Source organism: Pempheris klunzingeri, chromosome 6 (genome assembly GCF_042242105.1).
Source record: "Pempheris klunzingeri isolate RE-2024b chromosome 6, fPemKlu1.hap1, whole genome shotgun sequence".
NCBI lineage: Eukaryota > Metazoa > Chordata > Actinopteri > Acropomatiformes > Pempheridae > Pempheris > Pempheris klunzingeri.
In genome coordinates, this window is record NC_092017.1 from 5,960,286 (window position 1) to 5,981,566 (window position 21,281).

The 21,281-nt window shown below is 41.7% G+C and overlaps 1 protein-coding gene across 1 annotated transcript; it reads left to right on the forward strand.

The window, feature by feature from the left end:
• Positions 1 to 1,518: 1,518 nt before the first annotated feature.
• slco2a1 (solute carrier organic anion transporter family, member 2A1) lies at positions 1,519 to 19,266 on the forward strand. Its single transcript, XM_070831873.1, has 14 exons — positions 1,519 to 1,599; positions 7,108 to 7,245; positions 8,431 to 8,593; positions 9,166 to 9,381; positions 9,952 to 10,050; positions 10,156 to 10,295; positions 11,933 to 12,005; positions 12,150 to 12,314; positions 12,743 to 12,947; positions 14,232 to 14,379; positions 16,807 to 16,970; positions 17,663 to 17,727; positions 18,240 to 18,360; positions 18,445 to 19,266. The coding sequence occupies exons 1-14, from the start codon at positions 1,540 to 1,542 to the stop codon at positions 18,563 to 18,565; spliced, it is 1,878 nt and encodes a 625-aa protein (XP_070687974.1). The 5' UTR covers positions 1,519 to 1,539; the 3' UTR covers positions 18,566 to 19,266.
• The last annotated feature ends 2,015 nt before the right edge of the window (positions 19,267 to 21,281 follow it).

Consider the following 21,281-nt stretch of genomic DNA (forward strand, 5'->3'; position numbering starts at 1 on the left):
AGAAATTAAGTCCCATTTGGTCCGATGATTCTATTTATATTTCTACGTATCACACATATTTAACAGTGATATCACTCTGACAGAGACACCCTGTTCTCACCTTTGATTGGTTGAATCATGTTCTATAATTGAACTCACACTTCCAATCAAAGACCAACTTCCATGTGTTTGTTGCCATTATTGTCTTATAGATGCATAATGCACCGTAACAGATGCCTGGTGCATTATAAGAGCTCCTATAAGCCTTTATTATATGTCATTACTGCAGTCAGGAGGCATTACAAGTATGATCTCAATAGTTAACAAGCACAAGAACATCTGCTGTTCATGACTTGATTCATTTGACTAGTGTTCTGAACAGTAAAGTGATTTCTGACTGTACTTTAATTCCTTTGTGACAGTTGTTCATGTTATTGATGTTCAGACATACTGAGGGCTGCAAACAGGAGCAGATCACACACTGACAACTGCGCCTTATTATGATTATCTTATGCGTGACATCAGGAATGTTTGGTCTGTAGGCATTCAACACTTTAAAACTTTTGTATTGTGGGTATTTAATAAGCAGGAGAGATATAATGGCTGAATTCCATTTAGCTGCTTCAGTTTCAGGGTCCAGGTGTATTATATATCTATTGTTAATGCTGGCTCACTGTCACACTAGCATGTTTCACAATGTTATCAATAACACCTGTTACTGCTGTGACACACAAGTCCAACATGTCTGCTGTGAAAAAGGCCTCCAGCACGATGACCAGTGATATTGACAAGCTGGCCAATTGTAGGACAACAAACGTGAATGAATTAGCAGAGATTTAGAATTTCCTTTAAGAAAAGTGTGTTTTTTGGCACAAGTATCTACCTACCTACACATAGTGGGCTTAGCCTAGCTGTTAGCACCATTCAAATACTGTTATAATGTCTTCTAGCTAGCTTGTCACATTCAAACATCAGTAAATAACACAAAAAAACCCTCACCCGCTCACCTGGAGTGTGAACAGAGGGGATGAGACCTGTGTCGTGGGCAGACAGGAGGCCCTCAGCAGCGACAGGGGCTCTCCTGAGTCTGACCTGCTTCATTCATTAGCGGCTCACACTCGCATACCGCAATTAACGGAGGCTCATTACGGCCGCTGGGGAACAAAGCGGGTCCTCAGCGAGGGGACTGGGACACTTGGTGGTGACGGAACAGTTCAAAATGTCCCCTGGTTCTTTCCTCGCGCGTAATAACGCCGTCACAACGGTTGGGGCACGCGCTCGCAGGTGAGCTGTTGCATATGCTCGCGCGTGACTCAGCCAATCAGCGCGGGACCGTCTGTTCCCACTTCACTGCTTTCTAAACACTTGCGCGTGGGGCCGTGGGCCGCGTCCAATTACATCACCGACCGTCAGAAACACACACACACACACAGCAGCTCACCGGGGGGTGGGAGCGGGGAGCGGGGGGGTGGGGGGGTACAAAGACAACCCCTGATACAAACCTCGGGAGGCAGCTCTCTACTCCCTGGACCCGGCGGAGACAGGACACGAGCCGAGCTAATGGACGTGCCTTCCTTCAAAGCCATGAGGAGCCCGAGGACGCTGCGCTGCAGCATTAAGGTAGGCTCTGCTCCGAGTTACCACCTAATGTCTTGTTTTAACCTGCAGCACCTCTTCCCTCACTGTTTATGTAACCATCCGAGCTGGATTTATTTTTAGAGGATTGCATAAGGATCCACAGATAATTATCCCGAAGTAACAAAGAGACGAGTGACTTCATAGAAAACCTGAACTTTAGTGTCTGTCTCCTGTGTTGTCTGAGAGGAAACACAGCTTCACCTCAGAGAAACAACTCGGTCACATCAGCTAAAAAAAAAAAAAAAAAAAAGTCAGTGAGAGTTGGAGCAGATTGTAGTCCTCCATTGTGTCCACAGAGCTGCAAGAAGAGAAAAGTTTTCCTCCTGTGCTTGCGAGTCATTTTCTGATGTGAGGAAGAATAACGTTTCATCATTTGTCTTTGATTGAAAAATATTACTGTGTAGTCAGTTCAACACAGTTGTAAAGTTATTGTACTACTCAGTAGTTTAAGGTGTCTCACACACTAATCAACCTTTATGTTAAAGTAAAGACTGCAGTTAAGGGAAGCTGCAGTTATTTTCACTGTGGGTTAATGTGATTCTTTCCATGAGTTGGTCTGTAAAACATTTGTAATCACTGAAAAAATGTCCATCAATATTCTAGAGCCCAGGATAAACCAGTCCAACCCCCCCCCCAAATATTCACTCTACAGTAAGACCAAGAAAATCAGTAAACTCTCACATTTGAGAGCCTTGAACCAGAGATAACCTGACATTTATGTAACTATTGTCCAAAAAATAACTTAGAAATAGATGAGCGGTTCTGTTTTGCTGTCATAAGATGCAGCAGTGAGTCAGTTTGGACTGGAGCTGTCATGTGTTTGGGAGCCGTCCCAGTTCAAAGTTTGCTATGTTTTTCTGCACCTCGGGCTCTGATATTGGAAGTGTGATGAACACTGGCGAAGGGGAGAGATGAAACCCCGCTGAGGGTCAGGAGGATCAGCTGTATGGCAATAATGTGAGAGAAACAGTTTGTTCCTGCGCTGTGAGTAATGATGAGGCAAAACTCCATGTTGCTTGCAGCAAATCTCAGCGAGAGATGACATGTCTTCTTCATTAGTGTGTTGTGTGAATGAAGCGTGACTAATACACCTATATCCTGTGAGTTTGGAGGTGACGATGAAAGAAGTAACACCTTAAGCAACTTTTAAATTTCCAGTTAAATGTTTTCCTCCAGGGCTCTCACGCAGACTGTAGTAGGTAAACCATCTCCTGTTTATCATTCTTCACTTTAAAGCCCCCCCCCCCCCCCTGCTGGAACCAAGATCAACAAATATAGGCTCAGTACGGCTCACCTTACACACCCAGACATCATCACATCATTCAGTTTGAGAGTTCACGGTGACCTTTCACCCCTCCTGCTCAGCCTGAATGTACCTGAAGTTCAAAGCTGTGTAACGGTATGCTGGGATTATGGGAGCAGTTCAGAATAAAAGCAGTCCAGATCAGCAGGTAATGCGTCAGAAAGCTGTGTCTGGAAAGTGGAAGCACAGGAGGCTCTTTTAAATTGCGTTGCATCAAGCTGCAATGCCAGAACTCTTGATTGCTGTTGGCCACCTGTCCAGCACTAGCAACAAAAGAGCTGAAAACTGTCCGAGTTGCTTTTCACATGGAATCAGATCACTTTGCACTCAGCAGAGCCAGAAGCTCAACAATGGTTTCACATGGAGCAATCATGTCCATTCGTCTTTTCTCGACACCAGTACATGCTGTACAGTGCTTTGCTCTCTATTGACTCAGTTTCATCAGGACATTCTGTTTGTTTTTTTCACAGCTTTGAACTTATCTTCAGCGGGCTACACCTAGTCTGCACCCAGGTTACACCATCACATTCTCCTTAATCATATCTCTGCCGGCATCTGAGCCAAGTCTTCTGCTCAGGGGCACATGATGTTTGCATCCTGAGCAACTTTTGAAAGCTCCTGGTCACGTCTTTCCACCCGTCAGTGCTCCTGAACACATGGCTGCGTAATAGATGTCAAAACGAGTTAACGCAGCAGTAGTAATATATTAGTAGTGGTATTTTGCTTCTTTTTTTTTTTTTGCCGAGAGCATGACAAGAGGATTAATACCGATCTCATATTTGACCATTCAGAATAAGGTTAGTTTAGGGGGAAATAGTTAGCCTCTGTCCAGAGGTTAAAAAAAAGCAACAACCTTCTACCAAGATTCAAGATTCAAGATCTTTATTTGTCACATACACAGTTATATGTGTATGTGACAAATAAGGGTCCTGAATCTGAAGCTCCCTAATTCATACATTAAATCATGTTTGTTCAATTCAACCAAAAATGCAGTGTAAAAACAGTAGATCAGGTTGTACGGGCGGGTTACCTGCCAGACTGCTCCCAGCCAAGAAGTAGTCCAGCACATAACCCCCCTTTAAAGCCATTACCTGTCATGTTTACACCTCAGGGTTTTGCCTCAATTAACCAGAGAATATCTAAAATGACGTGCTTATAGGCAGGATGTTCTTCCTGTAAGCATAGCCAAGCTAGATGTTTCCCACTGGTGCCAGTCCTGAGGCTGAGCTGCCGTCTTCTTGCTGCAGCCGTATATACAGTAGACAGACATCAGAGTCCATCTTGTCATGAAAGACAGAAAGTGAATGAGCATATTTTACAGAATATTTAACTGTTGCTTTAAATGGGAGAAAAAGCTGCTTTGATCATAATGCTATGTGCAGTAAAACGTTTTATATGCACGTTTCACAATGAAGGGAGGTGACTGTGGGCTTTGATTCTTTCAAGTATCCTGGGAGACTTCATACGTGTAGCTTTTCCAGTATTTCATTTATTTGACTAAGTAGGTCAGGCGGTTTTTTTTTTTCCTTGTGGAAATCCGTGGATATCCATAGTCATAGCTACAGCGCGTGTCCCTGAAATAAAAGCATTTAAAATTCAAGTGAGAACTTCCCTCAATTCTTTGCCTCGCAGCAGGGTTGAAGGCTGGGACAATAATGTCCAGGCAGATGGAGCTTAGAGTGTTCAGAAAGGAAAAATATGTGCATAATCCATGGAGAATCCAACTCTGCACAACCACTTTCCTGCCTGCAGACATCAAATAGGCTTAAATCACTTGTATTAACAATGTGGATAAATAATAAATCCTGTGTCTGCACAGTGGGATATAGTGTTGACACTCTGCAGCGTTCAGCACCAATTGTACTGCTGCTGCTGCCCCTTTTTCCCACAACTTCTAATATTCCACAGACATTTAATTCAAGCATATAAATATATTGCGACATTCCTTTGTCAAGAATTTTATCATTAATATTGATTGAGTACAAGAAAACACTGAAACTGTGCCATTTCTCAGGCACAAGGTGAAATCACGCACCCCAATGGATAATGATGTGTTTCCAGTGTTAAAGCCAAACTCAGACAGCCAGAGCCCTGCCTCTGAAACGGGATATTTTTATCAAGCGTTATCTGCAGTAAAAACATAAACCCAACTTTGTGAAACCAGATTTTAGGTTGACATGAAGGTGCGCTTAAAGAAACAGACATGAACTTTTTGTTTGACAATCACAAACAAAAGAATCCCTTTGCTCACCAGCAAATAAGTTCTGTCAAATCATTTAGATAAGTGAGGCCCATTTGATAAAGAAGAGGATGAAATATTAGCAGCAGTGTAAAAGCACTTATTGTGTGTGCTAACAAACCATAAAGCCGAGCTTTAATAGGAGAATTAACTGTTCTGAGTCAAACGCATAGTTTATTTTCCCTCAGCCAACCTGGCAGCTGGTAAACAAACTGAAAGCTTGGATTTATCACTGTTTTCATAGCAAATTCACTCCTAATCTCAACACATATCTTCAGCGTCATTGGTGCCCCGGGCAAATAAACCCATGTACAGAGAGTCATCCGAGTGTCTGTGAATGCCTCCCAATGCACAGGCAGGAGAGGCTCCAGATCACTGGGAGTACGTCCAGTGGGCGACTTTGATCTCTCTGCGTCTCTAGATGAAGTCTGAAGAGTGCAAGAGGCAAGATGGTGCAATCAGTTGGAGAAACACACAGCATCACTTGAAGTAATTGGCTGACAATGTTTCCAAATCCGTGAATCACACATTTCATTGTACTTTCGGAGCTGTGCTGTTAAGTTTCTTGGAAAGCCAGATTTGAATTGTTGCTTTGCCATAATACACCACTATTTGTCATGTTGCTAAAACTGTAACGAAAACAGCTTGTAAAACCAGAGCTGGAAATGAACTGAGAACATTTATCAAAGTACTCGATGTAAGTGCAACTTGGTACCCTATGCTAGTTTAAGCAGCTATGATTGGTGTTTATACACTGTTGCCCATAAAGTTGGAATAATTGTTCAATACCCCCAATTTTGTTAAAACCTAAATACACAGTTTGCAAGGGTTAATTGTGGTTTAAGTTTCACTGTGATATGTTTGGAGGAGTTTGATCAACAAAGTTGAGAAGATATACACTTTATTTATCAAGAAGAAATCACATCGTCACAATCATTTCATGAGAAGAGGTAAAAAAACATTTGAATCCAACTTTATGGGCAACAGTGTATATCAACAATGGATCAAATATGTAACGTGAAAGGTTTCATCCCACAGATGATTAACACTTGTTAACAATTGTTTTGGTTTTATGGCACACAGATGTACTGTGATGTTTTGATTCAGTCTTACTGCTCTCGCAGCATCATTTCAGCAGCTATTTTCCTGGAAAAAGAACAGCGAGATATTTCCCTCAGGAGGTAAAAGGAGAGTGAATATTGGACTTGCCAGGTTTCTTACACCTTTTGTTCAAATTAAACAAATGAGATATAAAGTGTAAATGAGAGTTTTTTTGTTACTTTCTAATAAGCATAATATTATTGCTGCTTAGTTAACAAAGCAGCAATAACAATCCACGATTGTAGCTGTATCATGTTTTTCAAATGTGTTGTACTTGACGTTGTGCCATGTGTTTGTGAAGCAGCTGTTTGTTTTTGCCACTTTCCACCCAGTATTTCACTGCACAGATAATATTTCTTCCCTGATGTTTAAGTATGCTCCATTGGCTGAACTTATCATCATCTCAGTGTTTTGCCGGGCCTGTAAAACACTGGAAAGTTGGGTTTAACTCAAGTCCTCCAGTACATTTCTCAGACTCCACATTTGAGATGACAGTGGGGTTCCCCTGAATTGGTCTCCGTTGCTGAAAGAATTTAGGCCTCTCAGGATATTTCAGCCTTTCAGTCTATATTCTATTCTGCTCTGTGTGAGTGCAGACATCTCTTGCAGCTGAAAATGGCGCAAAAGAGCTCTGCTACATCATTTTTAGGAGCTGATATCAACTAATCTGTACGCTCAGTAACAAGATGCTGCTGTGAAAAGGACCGTTGGGCAGTTCATTTCCAAAAATTCCTCCAGTTCTTACATTTTCTGCCCTGCCTGTCTGTGTCTTTGCCGATATGCCACATGCCAATATTTCTGTTTTGGAGACTCAAGCCTCCTGTACTGTCTTGTCTGTCTGTCCCAGCTGTTTGTCCTGTGCCACGGCCTCCTGCAGTTTTCTCAGCTGCTGTACAGCGCCTACTTCAAGAGCATCATCAGCACGATCGAGAGACGCTATGGCCTCAGCAGCTATTCCTCTGGAACCATTTCCTCTCTACACGAGGTAGGAGCCAACAATAACATACCTTCACACGGCCTGAGATCGAGATAAATGTATTTCAAGGATACCAATGACAAAGGAGGAACTGGAAAACAAGCAACATATCAAAATCACACTTCCTGACAAGTCAGGCCAGAGTCAAGTATTTTGGAACAGTTTTATTGCAGATACGAGGGGTCAGGAATAATAAAAGAATGTACTGAACGTGCTGGTCGTGCAAGGAGGGGCTGGATTTTTACTCAAGTGGGATTCAGATGCACACAGATAAATGTTTTCCTCGTTTTCAGGTTACAAGTATTGCTGACCTCGGGTCACCAGTCACTGTTGACATTTGCTACCTTTAGGCTTTTTAAATTCTTTTGCAGCTCAGATCCTCTCTGGATTTGGCTGAGTTCTAATATGATTTATGAGATCTGATTTGGTGGTATGATATTTTATGAAAACACAGACCAAACAAAGCCTGAAACTTCCAGTTGCACATCTCTGCATGTGGTTGTTTAAAGCTGCTATGACAGATAGTTTTGTATTGACAATGGATTAAATGACCATGTGTAATGGAAGGGATTGCTCTTAGCATTGGAGATGATCTTACATTATAGACCTTTTTAGCATCTTTCCTCTCAACGTTTAGGTTTCATGGTTCTCATCTTAACTGTTCTCACTCTAATTAACCTTGTTTCCAGATTCAGCAGGAAGCTGCTTTGTGGAAATGCTCTACCAAACCTGTAACACCACCTGTGCAGCACAGAGTTGGTGGAGACCAAAACAGAGCAAAAACAAGAGTGAATATTTGACTTACATTCATCAGGTGTACAGAAATACAACAAATTAAGGCTGAAACAAGAAAATGTTTGCAAAACCTGAGACTGTGATGCAGTAACGTGTCAGCTTTGTGTTAACAGCCACTTTCACCTCAAATGGTCAAAAGATCAATTAATGCAGCCTGAAATCATTTCTCCTTCTACATTTCATTACATTTCTTAAACATGAATAGTTAACTGTGCCTGGGTTGTGTGCAGACCCCATTACATTTGGGTTACTGTGCAACCTTGGCCTCTTCCATATTTCGTTTGGAGAGTCCATTAGTGACTGCGAGATGTGTAACTTAATGCACCAAATGTGAAGAGTTTGGATTCTGATTGGATCCTCTGAATATGTGTCTGTCTTCTTCTTGTATCTGTCTCTTAGATCAGCAACAGTGTGCTGATAGTGTTCGTGAGCTACTTTGGAAATCGGGTTCACCGCCCTCGCATCATTGGAATCGGTGGACTACTGATGGCTGTCAGCGCCGTGATCCTGACCTTACCTCACTTTGTGTCCCAGCCCTACGAATACGACTCTGTTTTACACAGTAAGACCTAAAACCTAAACACAAAGCCACTGTGCTTCTCTGTCTCCACTGGCACCGCTGTGACAGCTAATGTGACTCAGTCCAGTGCAGGGGACTCAGGAATGTACAAATATGTCAACGCAATTTATGAGACTTTACTTCAGGGTTTGTCTAGAACGAAGAAAAGGCTCCGCAGCACTCAGCAGGAGTCAAACAAGTATCTGCTGCTTGGCTTTCTGTACTCTGCAGCAAATTGTGCATTTAGAAAGCCTTGTTGGTGCTCTCCAGCTGAACTTTTGCATTAATTATAAGGAAGTTCATAATATCTATGCACTCCCTGAAAGCTAAGGAGATTAGAGCTAGCTCTTAGGCCCTTAAATTTGCAATAACAGTTTCCTTATTCCTTCTTTTTTTTTTTTTTGCCCCCAGACAGAGTATCTTGGCGTCGAACAGAGTGTTAGTGAAGGACCAGGGAAGCTGCAGGAAATTAAAGTACTGCATCCACTGGCTTGTAATTAACCATAGCTGTCTTTTTTTTTCTCCCCCGTGTCCTCCCCCTCTTTGTTCATGTTTGTCCACCTGTTGTGATCCAGATCGCCATGACATTTGCAACCTGCAGAGGAACTCGAGCGACTTGAGCGAGTCTTGCGGTCGCGATGAGTCCAGGCGTCTGACCGACAGTAAAAACCTGTGGCTGCTTATGGCCAGCGCTCAGCTGCTCTTCGGTGTGGGGTCGGTGCCCATCCAGCCGTTTGGGATTTCCTACATAGATGATTTTGCTGGACCTGCCAACTCCCCTCTTTATATAGGTGAATGAATGGCCTGCAGTATGGACGCAGACAGTCATCATCAGTATTCAGTGATCCTTGGTATAAAAAGGTGGTTTTCAGACAGGTGGTTCAAAGGTTTCACATCCCAGATAGCTGATAGCTGATGTGCAGTAAATTTATTATTTCAGTCAAACAAATAGTCATCCCTGATGTGCTCTAGATGATATATGATATTGAAATCTTAATAAGTTTTTAAATTGAGATTTCAGATAGAACTGTCTGATTGTGAGAACAAGTTTTTAATTTGGAGCTATGAGGGCGTATCTGCTGAGGCTGAACGGAAAGCAATGATTTTATTTTCAAAGTATAGTTTATCTTGCTTTGTTTCAATACAGAAAAACTATTTATTAACTTCTGAAGTGAGGTATAATATAAGAAATCTATTCGGGGAACATGTTTCCTGTTTACTGTCATCTCTGAAATAGTCACATTAACTTGACTTTGTACATTTGTGTCAGTGTCAGTCGTAAAACCTTCGTTAATGTCTGCAGTTTTCACTTTTCAGTACTTGAGAAACCTCAAGCCTCACAGCAGCTTTATTGTTCACAGCCATCCTGTTTGCCGTATCTGTATTCGGGCCTGCCCTTGGCTACCTGCTGGGCTCAGCCGTGCTGCGGATTTATGTGGACGTGGACAGAACTGGTTTAGGTAACAATGAGCTCTTTTAAGGCATCCCAGCTTTCTTTTTATAGACAGGCCAAAGCAGGAAAGATTCACTTGAACGCTGTGTCTGGTGACTGCCGTTTCCTGCAGGAGCGGAGCTAGAGCTGAGACAAGGTGATCCCCGCTGGGTTGGGGCCTGGTGGATTGGCCTGCTCATCACCACCGGCTTCCTGGTGCTCACCTCCATCCCCTACTTCTTCTTCCCCCGCAGGATGCCTTCAGAAGATAATGTAAGTCACACTTAAAGAGATCCTTGTGAGCGAAACAGCCCTGTTTTGTGACTGAATATTCACTAAGAATGTACCTTGTGGATGGTGTAAAACTACAATATCTCTCATCTTCTACTGACACCTACTGGCTTTATATCAGCATTGCACTTACTTTTCCTCTGGTTTTTCATTCCATCTTGACGGTACAAAGCGAACTCTCTCACTTTTAATTCCCTAGATTTGTACTTGTGTGTTTTTTATTTTAGACCTGGCAAAACATCTAAATGATAAAGACGTGATTGTCTTCATTGTGGACTCGTTATATAAATCTCACTTTGAATACTTGGTTTGGGTTATTCTTCCATGCTTTGTCAAGATTTGATGTAAATGTCCCCTAATTGTTTTCCTCTCAATTATGGGTAAATTGTAACCCCGACTGAAGGTATGAAAATCTTCTGGTTCGTGTCAGAAAAGAAACAAAGCACTGGCCAAATCCATCCTTATGAATATAAAAGCACACAAAGACTATAAAATAAACTCTAATTAACTAATTTAAGGCTAAAAGTGTTGAATAAACTTGTATAAATATCATGTTTTATATCCATTTCGGTCTATTGTGATCAAATATGCATCAGCCATTCCCAACCATGGGTTCTTGTCATCAGAGTTGATTTGTTGGTTTGCAATTTCATTTGTATAAAAACGTAGCATAACAAGTTAATGTTACTTAGCATAGACTGGAGCACGATGGGTGGTGTGGTTCTCTGGCTTCATGAATCACTGCAGCTCGTCATGTTTTTCAGTGCTACCATATTGCTAATTTATTAGTCACATTCCTATTGTCAGTGCTATAGCTGCTGTTGGTTGCTGTTTGTGTTGTCTCTCTCTCCCTCTCTCTCTCTCTCTCTGTTCAACCTCCACCCAACACGGACCCCGACAGAAAGCCACCCACATTTGAGCCTGGGTCTGTTCGAGGTTTCTTCCCGTTAAAGGGGAGTTCTTCCTGCCGCTGTTGCTCAATATAATATCTGATGCTGCTCATGTGGGGATTCTTGAATCCTTCATTTTCAATTCCTGAATCGTTGGGTCTCTCTCTCTAGTTTGGTCTAGACCTGCTCTTTATGTAAAGCGTCTTGAGATAACGCTGTTATGAATTGGCGCTATGTAAATAAAGATTGATTGATTTATTGTTGATGAAGGAGTACTTGAGGTCATCTAATCACAATGTGGAGTGTAGGGAACCACAGATATACATTTTTTTTTTTTTAGAAATGTGTGTTTCCTGTAAGACACATGAAAGCAAAAAGAGAGAAAAAGAAACTCTCCAGAAATCCTCCATCATGGTGTTTGACGGCTTCAGTTTGTACGTTGTGGGGCTGTCAATTCAGTCTAATGTTCCCACGTTACATGAATGCAGCATAAAGAGACAGGGGCTTGTTACAGGTGCAGAGGGGAAAAAAGAAGTGGGCAAAAAAAAGTTGAAGTTTTAACTTATGAATGAAGTCTTCCTTGCAACAGCAGTGATTTGCAAAACGATCCTCCATGTTTCTCACTGTCCTGTATGTTTGAATTGGTACAAGTGAAGCACATAAATGCCTCTGTATTTATTACTCGTTCACACATAGTCCTGTAACAGTATTCTGCATATCATTTCCCAGGTGATTGGAGGTGAAACTGACATAACTGATGACTTCAAGAAGGCAGACGTCTCTTTATTTGATTTCTTGAAAAGTAAGTTAAGACTGCAAAGCCTACACCTGTTACATTCACAAACTGACTCAGTACAGATTTATTCTGTTATTGGGAGTGTTTGCTGAAGTCATGTCCATGTCGGTGTGCTAATCAGTGTTTCTGTATGTGATCGTGTCTGATCAGTGTTTCCCAGAATGTTTGTCCACCTCCTGTTGAGTCCTCTCTTCCTGATGCTGGTCCTGGCCCAGTGCTGCTTCTCCTCGGTGATCGCAGGTCTCTCTACGTTCCTGAATAAGTTTCTGGAGCGACAGTACAGCGCTTCACCCGGCTACGGCAACCTGCTAGTAGGTAGGTACCATAGGAGTGCTAATAAACAGGCGGGGCTTCAGAAAATGATCCTAGAACAGATTACTATTACCTTTCAGTGTCCATGGCAACCAAGGACTGCTGGTAAACAATCCAATAATATAATATAATATACAGCATGGTTTGTATTAAACCATTTTTAGGAACTCTCTGGATTTGGTCTGTTAGAATCATTTAATGGACACTGTGTGTCAGCCCTCTTGCACCATGGCTACTTTCCAAAGAGTGAATTAGGGTTTGTGCTTCCTTCAAGTTTGCAACATTTCATTTATTTACAGACCACATCTGTCACTTGTGTCAGGGTGTCAGCAAACACATAAAATGGCTCATGATGTGTAGGAAATACCAGCTCAAGCAGACAATGATTGCCCTTGTTACGTGGAGATCACTAAGCTGTGTGTGGTTCCCAGGTGCTGTGAATCTGCCAGCAGTAGCAGTGGGGATGCTGGTGGGCGGGGTCATCATGAAGAAGGCGGGTCTCTCTCTGAAGACCATCCCACGTTTCTCTGTGATCATGCTGACCACGTCCACCCTCCTCTGTATCCCCCTGTTCTTCATGGGCTGTCCCACACAGAAAGTGTCAGAGGTCAATCATTACCAGATCGGACAGTATGGGTGAGTGAGAGGAGCGGGGCATTCTTCTGATGATGCTTTCATGCGCGCAGCATTGTTTGTCAAAGGGGTAGTTCTGTTTTTGGGAGCCTTTATTGTTTTTCCTACATATGGACACAGAGTCACACTTATGTTATTGTATATTTGCTCACATACAGCCTGTTGTAAAGCACATTATAGCCTCCAAGTTCCTAAAATTTCCTACCAGCTCAGCGGTCAACATTTGGGAGAAAATTGTTGGTACTTGGGTATTTTATCGAGCAGTATAACAAAAGTGTTGTGTCTTCCTACAATAGCCAGTTCTCACGAATTCATACGAATTTCTAAAAATCACGCAATCATTTTGAACTTCTGTTCCTGCAGCACACATGTATTCATAGTCCTTCAGGGAAACCGGGAGCATGTACAGCATATACACACATACACGGGGAATAGACAGGACACTTGATACAGTGTGATCACTTTACTTTGTTATATAGGAAGGTTAAATTTGGGCTTCCAATCTGAACTTTCAACATAACTTCTGACTTCATAACCAGCCATAAAACGACATCCATGTTTGTGTCAGTATTTTGAAACGTGCAGCCTTCTCCTTCCTTGTCGGTACTTTTCTATGTTTTTTGGCACATTACTGCCACAGTTCAAAGACAACAAAGCCCTAAAGTATGACTTGGAAGACAGAACCAAAACAAAACAGTCTTTACTCAGAAAAGTTCAAGGATGCAAAAATCCAGGCGGGCAAACAAAGATACAGAGGCTAGGTCAGAAACTAGATCAGGATATTTTTTAAAAAATGGATAAAGAAAAAGAAAATGGTCCAGTATATATACTGGAGAGCTAATAAGGGGATGGGGGACAGGTGGCAGGAAGAGCAGGTGGGAGTGGCTGGGTCTGAAATGACAACAGAGTTAGAATGTGAACCGCAAACTGTATAAATGAGCAAACTGAATATCAAAACCATGACAGCCACTGACTGCAGATTGGAGGAATGGTCTGAAACTGGAGAGTGTGTGCATGCATGTGTGCACAAGTTAAAAACAAATTGGGGGCCTCCTCACAAAAACTTTACTCTATAGCACCACTAGTGGTCTATAATTAGATATGTTTGTGTACATTGCATCCAGAACATAATAGAAACATAATATTTAAACCTTTGTATTAATCACACTAACCCGTTGCAGACCCAAAGTACGTGGGGTTAGTTGAATCAAAAGCAAACACTTGCTAATTAAACGTACACTGTGAGCTGTGGACTTGTTTGTGTTTGACGCTCTCTGCCCTCCTCAGGTCTCTGTCCTTGTGCTACTCCAACTGCTCCTGTCCTCCCAGCGCCTTCAACCCGGTGTGTGGCTCTGATGGAGTCGAGTACATTTCTCCTTGTCACGCAGGCTGCACCAACTTCACCAAAGACCCCAACAACACCCACAGGGTTCAGGTCAGCACCTCTTCATCCTTTCCTTCCACTGCATAGAAACACACAGTTTAGGCTGTTGTATATCAATATATTCAACATAAGCATGCAACGATACTGTATATGAAATATATACGATATGTCAGATTAGGACATGCACGTGAAATGCAATAAAACATGAGCTTTAAGATAAGAGAGACTTTATTTATCCCACACTGGGGAAATTCATTTGTTTTAGTTGTTTAGTTGCTGTTTCTGTTTGGGGATTATTTGTGCAACATTGGAATAAGAAACAATAAATCAGCAACAGTGATCGGTGAAATTACCTGATGCAGAGTAGTACGTTTATTGAAAAGAAAAAATGAAATGTATAAGATGTAAGATGTGTGGGTTTGTTTTTACAGCAGTGAGTAATTTTCAAAACTTATAATAACAGTAATTAACGGTATAATTCTTTTCTATAATCTTGTATAATTTTCTCAGTGTGGAATGAAGGAATAAGCATTTGGTTCTTTTCCCAGCACAGGATCTGTGAATTAGCCTGTAAGAGTGTAATTAACCTTTGACTGTGTACTCAGAGCCAGAGTACGGCAGGGAAAGCATGCTGCAGATGAAATGCCATTAAGATGCATTGAGAGTGTTTTCACATCCACTCTTTTGGAGGTAGACTTGATCATTAAACGTGTTTGTTCCAGTGCTGAGTAGATACGTGGAACAGGAAGTGACTTTGGCCTTAGATGCCTCTTAGATTTAAGGCACATATTAGATCACAGCATCTTGCTTCAGTGCCCCAGTGTTTGTGACGTATCAGCCAAATGGTCCTGGAAATGATCGCACATTTCGGATCATATATGATATGGAGTCCCAGACCTACAACACATGCTGTGTCTCATCAGCCAGGAGCTTCCAGTGTAGGCGCAGACGCAGAGACTGCTGCGCCGCTAACGGGACACAAGTGGCTCACAGTCAGTGTCCGATCAATGCTGATTAGTCACAGGGCATATAGGAGGTGTTTCAAGTGGGACAAAATGTCAGTATTTAAACGTCAAAGCTTGTGAATAATCTTCCAGTGGGTGGATTGTGTGGTTGCTAATATAGTGTTAGTCAGTTTGAGTCAGCGTGTAAGCCTGCTGTGTAACACTGGAGCACAAACACAGACCGTGAGGGCTACAGCTAGCTAAAAGGATTCATCAGTAATTATTTTCTCTTACTTGTGGACTCAGTCCAGATGTCAGTCCGGTGCTAGACAAAGACCTGAACACATTTTCACAAGCTATTTGATTGTGTGTGGATTCTGATTTTGATGAATCGGCAGAATAGTAAGTGGTGATGTGTGACGGAGTTTGAGAGCAGAGCATCTCCAAAAAATCTAGCCTTTCCTCTCATGTGTTGGTCCAAGTTCCAGTCTGAGGACACTTCCTCTCCTGTCTTTATGTGCTGGCATGTCAGAGTAATATACTGTATATGCACTAACTCAGAACATGTACTACACATGTATGTTGTCCTTTGTATGATGTTATCACCTATTACTTCAATCAGATGGGCTAATCGTTTCACGTGTGGCACGTTTTTCAGAGAAAAAGCAATTTTAGTTTGCTTGTTTTGTCCCGATAAAACAATCAAGGCGCTAGAAGTCAGTCAGCGTTGGAGGTGCTGAGAGGAAGTCAGTCTGTATAATGACGTCACACTAAATGCTGCGTGATAGTCGTGGTTTTTGCATTGATTTTAATTTGCCAGGATGATTTATGTCTAATAGTTATTAACAACAATTTACCACAATTTTACAGCACATCAGGTTTGAGCAGTATTAAAGCAATACTCTGCCAAACCTCAACGTTTTAGGGCAAGTTCTAGTCACCAGATATATTTCATCATCAACCACATCACACGTCCTGTTGTACTAGTGGCCTTCATCCATGTACACAAACACACACACACACACATGTCCCTGTACAGCAGCAATTACTGCAGGTACCTTATGACTCTATTCAATTCAATTCAATTCAATTCAATTTTATTTGTATAGCCCAATATCACAACAGAGTGTCTCATAGTGCTTTACAAAGTTCACTGAAATAAACAAGTGTAAGCGAACAAACAATCTAAACTCGCTAAAACATACAGATTGATAATTAACGCCAGTCAAACCTCTTTCTTACTCATCACTAATGCATTACAGGTATAAATATAATATAATGTGTCGCTGTTGGAGGCAGTTGGCCTGGTTAAGCCTAAGACTGGAAATGGGGGGCAAACAGCTAGCTTGGCTCTTGGCTCCAGCATCGATGAAGCTCACTCATCAACATGTTATATCAACACGTCATCCATACAAAAACTGAAACAGGTATCAGTGCAGATGTAGTACAACAGGACAGAAGCACAAAGTTATTTTTCATTTTCTTTGTACACATGACAGTATTGACATGCCGTTTGCTCTCTCTCTGGTTACAGCTTTATACCAACTGCAGATGCATACCTGGGAGCCACAGTCACGCCCGTCCAGCTTCCTGTCCAAACAACTGCCCGCATTTTCTTCTTCCCGTCATACTCGTCATCTCGCTGGCATCACTGATCGCCTGCCTCACTCACAACCCCATGTACATGATGGTGCTCCGGTAAGGACAACAGATTACAGTGTATTCACATATTTATTTGTTATATATTTTAAATGTTCAAAAACATTCCTAATCACTAACATTGATCTAATGGATGGTGTAATCTGCCACGCCTCCAGTCAAACTCTTGACTCTTGATTTTATGGATCTTATATTTCCTAAAATACTGTATTAGGTGACAAAACATTCACCTATTATCTTATTCTGGGTTTTTTACGAAACGTTTTCCACTTTTCTTCTCAAACAAACAGTGTGGAGTTTTACTCTTTTCAGAGGTTTTTATGACCATTTCCTTCTCAGCCACTGCAGCAGTCAAATGCTGAGCTGCTTTGTTTTTTACACTCTCTGCCTGGTGCTTCTCGAAGTCCATGAAAATAATGAATGGGTGCACTAAGCTCTTAATGTAGCAGAGGCAGCAATGAATGGAAAGCAAATAGACGAGCATACAAGTTGGGAAATTTGACGAGCACTTAACAAGATTTCATTACGATTCTCGAACTATCAATTTATTCAGTGATAATCTCAAAATTAAGTGTAGTATGTCTATGCGTCTAGGACTTTTTGTTTTTAAATCTAAAAATAAATGTACTGACTCATCACTGCCACTGTTATTCATTACTGTGCTGTATTCAAGAATGACACATTAGAAAATGCATGTATTGATCTTTGCTTTCTTTTCCTGTTTGTTTCAGATGTGTTCCCTACGAAGAGAAGTCATTCGCTATAGGAATTCAATTTTTACTCATGAGGATATTAGGTAGGTCAGAACACACACACTGTTTGTGTGCAGGGCTAAACTCATAGAAATAACTATTAATCGTATTAATAATGTACTTCCTTTTGTCAAAATGCCCAATAGAGCTCCTAAATCTGAAACTCAGTGAAGATCACAGTTCAAAGAAATATAAAGACACTAGGAAGAAGTACATACATTTATTTACAATTCATAATAGAAGTTTATTATTTTGAGCTAAAAATACCTGTAATGACTCCAATTAAGTCCAGTTATTAGGCAAACATGTAGTAACAAATATAACAGCACAATAATGACTTGAGCTTCTCTTGAATTATCTGACAAATAATCCTTTGGATGTGGGCCTGTTATCTGGTGTTACAATAAAATTAACATTACATTTCGTCCATCGGCACTGTGAGTACTTTATCATAGATTTTGTTGAAAACTGTTGCCCTCTAGTGGCTCTGGTTCAACCATAAGGGGACAGAAACGTGTTTTGCCCTGAACACACTCTCCCCCTCTCCCCCTCTCAGCCTGGCTACCTGCCCCTGCTCTCTTCGGGATGGCCATCGATACGTCATGCATCTGGTGGAGGCGTGTGTGCGGCAAGAAGTTTAGCTGTGGTTACTATGACAACAACATCTTGAGGAACAGGTAAGAAAACGCATCACTCAGAAGACATGTCACATCCACATCGCCGCTGATAGTCACTGATGTTTGTCCGTCCGGCCCCTGCAGGTACTTGGGCTTACAGGTGGGCTATAAGGTCATGGGCGTCATTCTGCTGATGATGCTGGGCTGGAAGGTGCAGCGGACCCAGGAGTACAGTCTGGAGAAGAGGCCTGAAGGACTACTGTGACCCCACTGAGCGTCCCTGTTGATCCAAACCTCTCTGTCTCGTAAAGCTTTGCTGGTGTTTGAAACATTTTGAAGAATAATGTGCTGAACAAAGCCGTGTCGGGCCTACACTGACCTCAACTTCTGTAGGCCCACTTCCCTACCTGCCGCTTCACTGGTTGGAGTTAAGAGAAAATGTCTGATGTCTCCGAGCTTGCTTCGGAGCCTCTGATTGGAATTGCTCTGACAATCTGATTCCTCTTTGTAAGTTACAGCTGAACAACCTCTCTTGTGTAGTACCTCACAACATTTTATATCTGAGACAGTGACGAGAGTCTGACTGATGGTCAAATAAGAGAAAAATATCTTTATATATTACTTGTTCCAGTAGGGCAGGAATCTATACAGGTTTCTATTTCCAATGGGAACATATTCTGTAATTAATTAACTGTATAGCTTAATATTTAAGTTGATTTTTTTATAGATCTTTGTCTCATACAGAGAGACATCTGTGATAACTGCAATACTCATTTCATATATGATCACATGTAACACTTGATTTAATTGCAATGCTAATTATTTTTCAGATATCAAGTACATACACTGTTGCTCATAAATTGAATTAACCACACAAATTATGCCATCTACTGGCGTGGTTATATGGTTATTATTACAGTGCATAAATGTATTAAAGTATTACTGGCTAATAAAAAAATTATATACTACAATTAATCAAGTGAGTGTAAAGTCTTTTATTAATTTCTGTCTTTATCTCTCCTTCTGTCTCAACGGCTGGATAACCACCACAGCAAAGTGAGCAGCCCTACATGTCGCAAATTATCTGCATGTCAGTTGGTTTTTGATATCAATTCCAAATTTAATGAATTTCAGATTTGCAACACTAAAGTTCAATATCAGTGAAGACATTCGGGGCCTTGTGTCAAAATAACCTTTATTTTTGCAGTTCAATCTCATGATATGCAATATTAGTCATTCTCCCCTTATGGAAAATAGAAGCTCCTACAGCCATGACACCTGCTTCACAGTACACAAAATAGCCAGCAATATAGGTGGCTGGGATTTCCCAACAGGAAATTGCTGTATTACAACATTCAGTCAACTATAAATCACAGAACAAACAACAAGGACACTTAAGAGAAGATAAGAAATAAAACAAGGACAAAAATCTTCCCCAGAAACTAAATAAAGACTTTTAAAGTAAAGGCTTGAACCGTACATATATATGTACAATGATATAGCGCTTGGTCATATTCTTACATGATCCCTGTAAGTCTGCTATACTCATAGATTAGTACTGAAAATAACTATACAGTATATCAGTACATATATATGTACAGGTATGGACTATATATATGCATATACATACATGTAAATACCACTTTTATCAATACTGAATATATGTTGATTACATTCAATATACCGAAAATCAGACTCAGTTTACTCTGCCTTGGAAAACAGCTGAATGCTGTTTTCTGTGGCTTTAGAGGTGATTTACATTAAATCTATCATCTGAGAAAATAACCCTGATGGTGTCACCAGGGTCAAACTACAGATCTTAAAGGCAGGGTCTGCATCGTTGGAGAAACTAGCTAGATTTTTAAAGTATCCAACCGAAAAGCTCCCACCCCCTCCTCCAGGCTTCCCTCTCCCACAGCACATGAAGACGTGCTGCCTGACTAATGTGTCCGCCAGAGTCCATGATGAGGAGGCCGTCCACCGCTGCCGGGTCCCTCGTTTGTTCCGTACACCACCGCTGACTGACAGCCTCTCTTGGTTTGTCAGTCCGATAAATAAACAACTCTGTTAAATGTCACAATCATATAATCAAAAGAGCCGTCACAGACGACACGTGACCTTTAGCTCATAGTTACTGCTCACTTGGCTGGCTGAGAGGCTGAGCGTAGGGCTGTTAGCTGACTGAACGACAGTCTGTCAGCAGCGGCTCTCTCTCGTTCTTCGGCCCAGGGTGCTGGTAACTCTCAACTGTCTGCCGCTGAGCTGTCATTAAAATTTTGGCCATATTTTCTCTGCCACTCTTGTGCAACTAGCTCGCTGGCTTTAGCCTTGTGGAAGACTCCAGTCATACGTAATGGATGCACTTGCAGCTGCCTACCTGTGTGCACATGGGTGCCTGCAGGTAGACAGGCAGGTTGGCCTAGTTTACAGTGCTGTGACGCCACAGATGCTGGATTTTTGTCTTTTCTTTTTTTTGTCAAAGTTTTTCATTTATTGATTGTTGTTGGACTGTTTCAATCAAAATAACGGAAAGTGCTTCTAAACCAAATTGCAGACCGTGCCTTTAAACAGAAAGCCTGTGTTACTATCTAAGGGTGTGGCGCTCCAGTGTTTAATGGGGTTCATGCATCATGGGGGATCAAAGTCAAGGTATCTCCGCCTCTTGGCCTGCACTGATTTCTCTGGCAATTCCACTAACTTTATGGGAGTGCATCTCTTTATCACTGGCATACTCATATCTAAGTGTGGTGTGCTGTATCGTACAGTCCACACATGTGAGCCAGTGTGCTTATCATGGGGAGAAGTTCTCCCACACAGATGAAACTGGAGCCCAGCAGCAGCAGCACCCCTCTAATGTGTGCTGCACCCTCCCTGTCTGTCCTCCGGCTCACATGACGTCATTATATATCACGACTGTCAGCTCGACGGAGAACGAGGAGAGGCCGCGCATGCGCACAAGCTCTCGATGAGAGAGAGGGAGA

Excerpts from the sequence above, each read along its gene's own strand:
- slco2a1 (XM_070831873.1), top strand. The coding sequence starts at position 1,540 with ATGGACGTGCCTTCCTTCAAAGCCATGAGGAGCCCGAGGACGCTGCGC. Across the intron at positions 9,382-9,951 it reads CAACTCCCCTCTTTATATAG|CCATCCTGTTTGCCGTATCT; the intron begins GTGAATGAATGG and ends TATTGTTCACAG. Across the intron at positions 12,006-12,149 it reads TTTATTTGATTTCTTGAAAA|TGTTTCCCAGAATGTTTGTC; the intron begins GTAAGTTAAGAC and ends GTGTCTGATCAG.